Source organism: Arachis duranensis, chromosome 5, assembly GCF_000817695.3.
Source record: "Arachis duranensis cultivar V14167 chromosome 5, aradu.V14167.gnm2.J7QH, whole genome shotgun sequence".
Lineage (NCBI taxonomy): Eukaryota > Viridiplantae > Streptophyta > Magnoliopsida > Fabales > Fabaceae > Arachis > Arachis duranensis.
The window spans coordinates 24,896,219-24,905,845 of record NC_029776.3 but is presented as its reverse complement, the minus strand read 5'-3'; the positions used below and the strand labels follow the sequence as shown (position 1 = coordinate 24,905,845).

The following is a 9,627-nucleotide window of genomic DNA, read 5'->3' as shown; positions in this document are numbered from 1 at the left end:
TCTCCCCCACTTTTAGTAGAACTAGGCTTGGAAGAAGACTTGGGTTTAGAGTCTCCCCTATGATACTCAGTAAGTGATTCGGCCACCACGATGGCCTCATCGACATCCTTAACATTCCTTCTTTGTAGTTCTTGCTTTGCCCAAGGTTGGAGTCCATCAATGAAGAAGAACAATGCATCCTCTGATGCTAAGTTGGGGATTTGAAGCGTGAGAGTAGTGAACTCCTTTACGTAGTCGCTAATTGTACTCTTGTGCTTTAACTCCCTCAACTTCTTCCTTGCTTCATAAACCATATTCTCAGGGAAGAATTGTCTTTTCAACTCCCTTTTGAAATCTTCCCATGTGGTTATGTTGCAAGTACCCTTCTCCATATCTACGCTCTTTCTCCTCTACCACAAAGTAGCATTATCAGAAAGATAGAGAGCTGCAGTGCGTACCTTTATTGCTTCTTCGACCACCCCTTGGCCTTCAAAGTACCTCTCCATTTGTCATGAAAAATTCTCTACCTCTCGAGCGTCTCTCACGCCCTTGAACTCCTTTGACTTTCGGAGATCAATATTTGTTGTCTCCCTTATAATGGTTGGTTAAGATTTTGCCTCCTAGAACCAAACTCGAACTTCCTCAAATAACTTCAAGGAATTATCAAGCTTCTCTTCGATTTGGAGCATGCTTTCTTTGAAAGCATCTAATTCTCCCAACACGTGAGCCTCGAGGGTCTTGTCATGTTCTATCCTTTGGAAGCGCTCATCCATAGAGGATAGAACATTTTCTAACATAGAAACTCTTTCTTCTAAGAAGTTAGAGTCCTTACCTCTAGGCTCACTTGAAGAACAGATCTTCTTGCCTCCCCATTGAGAAGGAATAGCATCCCTTCCCCTTTGAGACTCAACATGCTCCATGGTAATATTAGAAGCCATTCTCACAAACCACTTGTGCTCCCTCTCGAACCTTGCTCGGATACCAAGTTGTCACGGTCTTGGACACACTCCAACGCTACCGTGCCGGCACTCGGACTTACTCAACCTCTTGAGCTAGACCAAGTCAGCCTAACCCTCAGTACTTAGCAAGAAAGCTAAGAACACAAGAGAACACAAGAGAAAGGAAGCTTGGTGGAAAGAACACTTTATTGCTCAAGTGTTTGTTACAAATGATTCACACACCCTCACACTAACTCTTACCTCCTATTTATAGCCATCCACCTCCTCAATGGATGGTTAAGATTAAATCTAATCAATGGTCTAGATTAATCATCTAGAACCTTCTTTATAAATATCTATCCTACCACTATTTTCTAAATACTTCTAGATTGTTCCATACAACTCTTCATACTTTTATATCAATCCACACTCTTCTAGAATATTCTATGATCTTCTAGAGTCTTCTAGAACCTTCTAGGGTATTCCAGGAACTTCTAGGACATTCTAGAACGTTCCAGAACCATCTAGAGTATTCTCAAACACTCCAGAAAACTGTAAAAACACTGTTAAATCTAACCTTCTAAAAATTTACCGTGACACCGTGCTCACTTTACCCTATAATTTACCAATTTTGAATCTATTTTTGAGATTCGAATAGGTTTGTGGAAGGTTTCATACTTTCATTTTTGGTGAATAAATTTATTTTGTCTTTATATAGTTTATATCTTAGCATGATTAGAGTGAAGATTCCACCCTCTAAGGGAGCTGCTAAGAGATAATATTGAAACTATGAAACCACTGATTTGAAAGGTGAAAAATTATATAATACAATTATATATCACCGGAAGAGCAAATAGCATGTCAAAATTTCTTGGTCTTGCTCTCAAAAACAAGTGATGAGCAATCTGTTTGCACACTAGAGTGACCTACAATTTGACAAAACTGAATACACAATTCATATTCTCCTTAGTCCTTAGTTCTTACTATACATGATGATTCCATAGTTTCAAAGAAATCATTATATTTCCTGTACTTTGATTTCACCATCCCTCTATAATTAAAGCTTGATTGAGGATTGATTCATTATACCTAATATTCCTTATTAATATATACTCAATACTTGTGGATATATCCCATGGGACTTATTCTAGGCCTAATGTTGTGATGATCATAGACCGAGTCACCATAGTTCACAGGCTTTATGACCACAGATTCCTGCTTCACACTATGCTCCTGCACCGCGCCGAATAGTATCTCGTTGGTTTCCTCGTGGCTTTGCTCGTAATAGGTGCGAGGGATCGATGAATGAGACTGGTGGCGATGATGATGGTTTTTTGGTTGCTGTTGAAGATCACCATCCCATCCGTTGTAGAACACTCTACTTTGCCGTAGTTGTTGCATTTTCTCTGCATCCACCAACATGAAAGGATATGTTTTTCGAGGGGTCGGAGCTCGTGTATCGATAGAAGGGGGCTCGTCTTCTTTGGGAATCACAAAGCTTTCTTGAACTGGCCAAGCATTTACTTGCTTTTGAGGTTGCTGGAACAGATGTTGTTGGCTTTGAAATTCATACATCTGTGGCTTTTTCCTCAAACCGGGGAATAACCCTCCCAATAGTTCCACCACAGATGCTCCGGCGTTGGAAAGAAGCTTCCCAGTGGATCCAAAGAAACCTTCTTCTTGCTTTTCAGGCTCATCTTCTGATGGAATTAATGGAGGCCTCACATATTTCAATGGCTTCTGATATGGAGTTGGTGAGATACCCGACATTGCTTGATCCTGATCCTACAAAAGCAAAAAAGTTTAATTTTGTTTTAAAGTTTCAAAATATCATCAGATATATGTGACATAGACCATAGATAATACTTCCTCCTTTTCAGAATAAGTGTATCTTCTACCTTTTAGGTTCATTTAAAAATTTATGTATCTAGACAAAGTAAAAGTAAAAGAGACTTATTTTGAAATGGAAGGCGTAACAGTTTTTGAGAGCAATGAAGAACTTTATGCACGCATTAATAGAAATTATATACAAGTCGAAAACTATATCATAATAATCATATCTTTAAAACAGTCTTGAATTTGAGAGAGAGAGAGAGAGAGAGAAATTGCAAGAATGAAGAAATTTTCTCAATGCACAATTGTATTTATTTATGACCTATTAAAATATGTGTCTGTACCCATATATGATGCAACAAGAAAGCAGAGGACAAGGCTAAGCAGTAAGAACTCACATCCTGAGATGCTACAATTGTGCTAAGTCTGCGCTGCAACAGCGCCAGCATATAACCAAAGAAGCCAGCCCCAACAAGCATTGCAATTCCTGCAAATCAAAGGCCGTCGCTTTTAATTTGTAACTAATAAAGTTCAAAGAAATATGCCAGGTTCATTTAACTTACCGAGAGGAAATTCACTTCCATATTGATAAGCACAGTCATCAAAGGGCAGTTGGATCTCCCTGATGGCTTGGTTTCCTCTGTCTATGACAAGTAGGGAGCAACTACTTCCAACATAAACCACATCAAAGTCATTAGAAAATTTAGCTTCCTCACTTGGTCCATCAACATGGCCCCCTCCACGACTCCATTTTCCTCCACCGGCAATCGTTGTAACGCCTGAAACAAAAATCATAATAAAAAAAGTTATCAAACATTACATGGCCTATAGGCTACAATGCAACCACATATATATATATACAAACAGAGGACTTGTAAGTTATCAAGAATGCTAAAGGGAAAGTTTTATATCTTATCATTTAGGTGTCCCATATATAGATTCAAATGAAAAAATACCCGGCAGGGATAGAGGACCTAAACATGACTATAGCTAACATGACGTCTACCTGAGTCACTAATTTTCCTAATTGCCATATTCATAGTATCTGCAATGTAGATATTTCCACGGTCATCAAATGTTATCCCCTTCGGGTGGTTCATCCTTGCCTCCCTAAGCTTCCCGTCAACATGTCCAGAATATCCCTCAGCAGATCCTGCCACCAGCTTCGGTCTACTATCTGCATAATTGCAATGCAAATGTTATCCACTAAATGAAAGAAATATAGAAATATGCGCACACTGACAGATTCAAATAGCACATTGATTAGTTATGCACATTGCATAAATCGATCACTTCTGATCCTAAAATATAAGAGATTGACCAGCGATAACAGGGAATAAGATATGGCAGTTACCATCTAAACATTCTTGCTATTCTACGGGTAGACAATCTATCAAAATAAAAAATTAAAAATTAAAAAAAAAACAATTATAATGGTGGCAGCAATTTAAGATGTTGGATTTAGCAACAAGGATTACATCTTACATGAAAACCATATGCAGTCTCCCATAATGAACCTCAGCTGGCCTAAACAACATCGTAGTATACCGTTTTGAAGAAATACCATGCAGAATGCTTCGGTGAGATAAGAAAGAAAAACTTGACAATTTCACACTCTTAAGAAATTCAGGGTACCGCCTAAAACAAACACAAAACTGAGATAACTCATAATTCCCTAACTCCGAAAAAGTGCAACTCAATTTACACATTTGTCCTTGTGACAAAGTGAAGGGATCAAAACGTCAAAAATCAAGTAATATTTTTTAGTAAAATTGCAATTCTTCATGACATGATCAAACCTAAAACCAAATCTCTTATATATGATGCTGATTTTACAAATAAATAAAAAACAATAAAGAAACAGAGTGAAGTTTAGCTAATGACTGAGATCATAAGCTACCACATTGGATCACTTACACAAAGAAAGCGAGGATGAAATCCTATAAACGTTACTATTAGCCGAATCAAGGATCAGAAGTTCCCCATTAGGCAACACCTCAACCGCATAAGGTTCAATCCCAAGCTTGCTTCCATCAAACACAGTTTCCACAGTGTAGCCACTCTCAAACTTCATCATAGACTTCTTCCCAGAAACCCCTAACCAAAATCAGCATTCCAATCCTAAGTCCCAATGAATAAATATATAAATGCAAGGAGCAATGGCATAGATCCAAACCTGTTTTGGTTGTTGCTTTGAGAGACCAGACCCATTTGGTGAAAGCTGGCACGGCATTTGAGAGAAACCCATTTACAATCTCTGCAAAAAGGTTCAAACTGAGGTGAGAATCAAAACATAGGATCAAAGATGGAAGTGGGTACAAAAGTTGGAGAGTACTTACTTGCAGGTGAAGTAGTGAATGGTGCAGCTGAGACACCACAAAAAAGAGGCAACAAAGTGAACAACAGCACCAAATGGAGCTTACACATTTGATCCTGGTGTGGAATGAAGTTCCTACAATGGGGGATTATGGAGCTGGAAAATGCAAGCTATGAGAAATAGGGAAGCAAAAAAAAAATACAAAACCCTAATTTATGTAGCTTGAAGGTGAAAGAAAGAAGTATGTTCGTTTTCTTTATATCTGATATGAAGTTTTTTAGGAGAAAGTGTGAAGGAGGGGAATTGAGTGTGAAGAGTGTGAGAGTGGAGAGTGAAGAGAGAAAAAGAAAGGGAAGGGAAAAAAAGGGCAAAAGAGACAAGAAAAAGAATGCGGAAAAGAAAGTGGGCCACTCTCAGATTATTGTGGGAAAGTGAGAGAGAGAGACTCGTTAATTGTGTCTTCCTGTTTCTTACACTTCATTTCTCCACCAATTAAATTATGATTTATGAGTAATGTTATGCATTTTTTTAGCTTCGAGTGACAGTATCAAATAATTATTAATAATATTTTTAATAATGTAAAATTTATTTAATAATATAAAATTACTTATTTTTCTTTTGATAGTTATATATTGAATTTATGGATCCTCGTACTTTTCCTAAATTTATTTAATATTTGTTTGAATGTCATTAAATCGATAAAAAAATATATCTTTTTATTGGAAAAAAGATTTCTTTATATTTTTTAATGTGTTTGACAAATTTCTAGTAGTAAAAAAAATATTAGAAAAATTAAAAAAAATACATTTCTTTAAAAAAAATTTTAAAAATTTTTTTCTTAAAAAAAAGATGTTTTTCACATAATAAATGAACAAAAAAGTACTTTTATTTTATTTTATCCAAACATAATTGATAAATAAAAATATTTTTTATATGAAATATTCAAACATAAAATTATTTTTATTTTTTTAAAGATCTTTTAAAAAATTATCATTTAAAAAATATCTTTTTCAAAAATAGCGTCCAAACAAACTCTTATTGTATTAAAATTTTAAAAATTCATAATTTTTTTATCAATTTTTTTTATAATATCTTTAGAATACTTATTAGTAAGACTCAATTTTAATAATCGTATTTGTATAGATTAAATTAGCATAAAATTTAGGAATTAAATTAATTGTTATGTTTTGATTTCTTACTTATTATAGGAGGAGTTTTCTGTTTTTTCTCATAGTGGAAATTGAGTATGGTCTTATATAAGAGGTTTAATTTGCTCATGAATGTCCTCCTTTTTTAACTTAAACAAATAAGAAAATCAAACATTTTTAAAAACTTTAATAAATGTTTAACAAAACCTTTTAGTTTATTTATTTAATTTATTAATACAAATTATTATTTACATAACTGAGTTTAACAAACTTTGAAAAATAAAGATAAAAATTGTATGTGTACATGTATGCAAAATTTGATGGAAAATTGTATGACCAGATTTATTTAAAATTGGCTAATTCAGACATATAAATAGTGCGAATTTTATTTATCTATTTATTCTTTTTCAAAAGAATAAAATATTTGACCTGTATTATTAAGAATTCAAGTAAGAGGAGTGCTACACATATAAGTCTTTTTGACTTACAAGTCTTACAAGTTACTAGGCCTTTTAATGCGTTATTCAACGTTTTCTGTTTTTAAAGCGCTATACTCAGAACGGTTCTTCTTCTTCTTTCTCTTCCTCTTCCTCTTCCTCTTCGTTTTTTTTTTTTTATTTTCATGGTTTCTGAAATCAAGCTTTGAAATCGTTTTGAAGAAGAAGAAGCAGCAGAAGATGAGGAGAAAGAGAAAGAGTTCTGAATTATACAACGAATTTTGGGTGTATTTCTTAAATACTTTGGGTGTATTTTTCGTAATCCTTTGGGTGTATTTCTGTAATCCTTTTGAAGATAATGGAACTTCAGAAATACACCCAAACGATTACAGAAGTACATCCAAAATGATTACAGAAATACACCCAAAGGATTACAGAAATACACCCAAATGGTTACAGGAATTCACCCAAACGATTAGAAAATACACCCAAAGGATTACAGAAAATACACTCAAAGGATTTAAAGAAATACACCCAAAATTCGTTAAAATACATCTTATGCATAATTCAGAACTCTTTCTCTTTCTCCTCCTCATCTTCTACTGCTTCTTCTTCTTCAAAAACGATTTCATCATGAAAAATCGAAAAAAAAAAAAGATAAAACAGAGAGAAAAGAACGTAAATGAAGAAGAAGAGGAAGACGATGAAGAAGAACGTGCAGAAACGAAAGAAAAGGAGAAGAAGAAGAGTAAGAGGAAGAAGAACGTGCAGCAAGAAGAAGAAGAAGGAGAAAGAGAAGGCAAGAAACGAAAGAAAAGAAGAAGGAGAAGACAAAGAGGAAGAAGAATTGTTAGAAGCGTATTTTGAGCGTTAGTTTTAATTGAACTTGTAAGGCTTACAAGCCTTAATCGCTTGTATGCGAAAAATTACTCTTCAAGTAATTGTGTCTAATTAACTTCATAGATTGTATTATGTATTAATAAAAATGGTAACAATCGCATACCAGAACATAAAACTCTTGTAAAGTGATTATTTAATATTTATATTTATATTTATATTTCTTAACTAGATCCAATAATAGAAGAACATCTAGTCTTTGATATTACCAATGTAAATTCTATATTACAATTTACTAAAAATTTCCAAATCACAAAGGAGTTTCAATTCACTATGTTGCATTTTTTCATTTATAATAAATTTTGGCTATAATAATACATTACAAGACTTTTTATAAGAAAACTAAAAATTTTCTTTAAAAACAAATATGATATTTACACAGAGAAAGCAAATTTTTTCTTTGCTAATAATTTTAGGTCAATAACCATTTAAAAAATTGTATAAAAGAGAAGATAATAGTTATATCAAATAATAATTAATTTGGGTCCAAAAAGATTGATCTTAAAGGGAGTAGAGACTTCGAATAAGCTATAATTCACATACCAAATGGGATAGTAATAATTTTAGACCCTGACGATCAAGTAAATAGTTGTCCAAGAAAGTGTAAAGATTAGAAAAAAATAATAATAATATACTTCAGGGTGGATATGTTACTTTGTGTTCATCGTATATCTGTTTGGATATTGGAGGAATTTATACTAAATTCTACCCGAATTTAAAAGAATATGATTTTGATTAAGTATTTTATGGTCTAATTATGCCCTCAAAAAATAACGTGTTTGAGCTAAGAGGATTTTAATCATGACATCTTTTTCAGGAAGAACAAATGTTAATGGAGTTCGTTCGCATAGACCTTCTCTTTACTTTTAAAATATTCTTGAGACGCGAATTCTACTCATTTTTAATTATACTCTCTCAATTTCATTTTACTGAACATTTTTTCTGAAGAAAGAAAAAAGAACTGTCAAACTCTTTTGCTTCTTTATTCATCTTCTTCTTTTTAATTCAGATATACTTTACTTCTTTTTTTTTTTGTTGCTTCAAACTTATTTCTAAAGAGAAAGATCTTGAAAATTTATATATTAACTATAATGATAAAAGAATTAATTTCTACAAATGAGATAATAAAATTAATAAATTTTTGAAAAAATAAAAAAAGAAAGGATGAAAAATATTGTACTTTGTATTTTTTTATCGATTGATTGATTGAAAAATTATAAAAATAAACGTAAATATATATAGTATTGTTTACAAAAGATAAAAATAAATAAGAATAAGATAAAAATAAATAAAAATAAAATAATAAATAAAGATAAGAACAAATAAAAATAATAATACTATTAAAAAACCAAGACTAAGAGTTTATTTAGAATATAACATTCATTTATGAACTTAATTAATATGACATATTAATAAATTCAAGTTCAAGAGATTTCATAATGCTTAGTCTCTTTTCACTTTTAATTACTACATAGATCTCTTTTATGGTATCTAAAATTCATTTGTAAAATTTAAAAGTAAAAAACGAATCTCACCTTACTCCAACACTACTTTTAGACAAATTGCCCAAAAGTTCAATCTTCCTACTACATATATGAATAGTGGCTTCTGCTAGTTAAAATCACTCTTAACAAACTCTCATGTATACCATGTATATATAACACTACATAATCTTGCATATGGTATCACAAGCTTGAGTATGTTTCTCTCATGTTTTCACCCTCTTTCATCTCCTGACATGAATGGAAGTGGTGGCTTCTATTATAACCAGTTGAGTAAATGAATGATATTGCTTTGTGGTCCACACTATAGCATGCAGCATTCATGAGTCAATGAGCTTAAGTCCTTTTCCCTCATTACTTCTTCTCATTTTAGTTTTCACTAGTAGTGGTAAAAAATAATCTATAGCCCAAGGAATGATTAGTATTATCATTAATCGTAGAAATTAATCATTTCTTATTATGCTTTCAAAATTCCCCTTCTATTTCCATATCTCAACATGGGTGCAATAAGCTAAGCAATGCAACTTTATTTTTGTTACCCCCAACCCAAAGTTAATTAAAGATCAACCATGTTAT

The 9,627-nt window shown here is 32.7% G+C and overlaps 1 protein-coding gene across 2 annotated transcripts; it reads right to left on the bottom strand.

The window, feature by feature from the left end:
* Window positions 1–1,719: 1,719 nt before the first annotated feature.
* LOC107488864 (uncharacterized) lies at window positions 1,720–5,411 on the bottom strand. Of its 2 annotated transcripts, none has more exons than XM_016109639.3 (7): window positions 5,090–5,411; window positions 4,927–5,007; window positions 4,668–4,847; window positions 3,757–3,927; window positions 3,314–3,529; window positions 3,149–3,237; window positions 1,720–2,696 (listed from the first exon to the last, which is right to left on the bottom strand). In XM_016109639.3, exons 1-7 carry the CDS (start codon window positions 5,175–5,177, stop codon window positions 2,031–2,033), a joined length of 1,491 nt encoding a protein of 496 aa, XP_015965125.1. In that variant the 5' UTR covers window positions 5,178–5,411; the 3' UTR covers window positions 1,720–2,030. The 2 variants fall into 2 exon arrangements, with proteins under 2 accessions (XP_015965125.1, XP_015965123.1); XM_016109637.3 differs by having other exon boundaries at window positions 1,720–2,702; window positions 5,090–5,410.
* Between the last annotated feature and the right edge of the window lie 4,216 nt (window positions 5,412–9,627).

Excerpts from the sequence above, each read along its gene's own strand:
- LOC107488864 (XM_016109637.3), bottom strand. The coding sequence starts at position 5,177 with ATGTGTAAGCTCCATTTGGTGCTGTTGTTCACTTTGTTGCCTCTTTTT. Across the intron at positions 4,848-4,926 it reads CAAAGCAACAACCAAAACAG|GGGTTTCTGGGAAGAAGTCT; the intron begins GTTTGGATCTAT and ends GATTTTGGTTAG. Across the intron at positions 2,703-3,148 it reads CAATTGTAGCATCTCAGGAT|GATCAGGATCAAGCAATGTC; the intron begins GTGAGTTCTTAC and ends TTGCTTTTGTAG.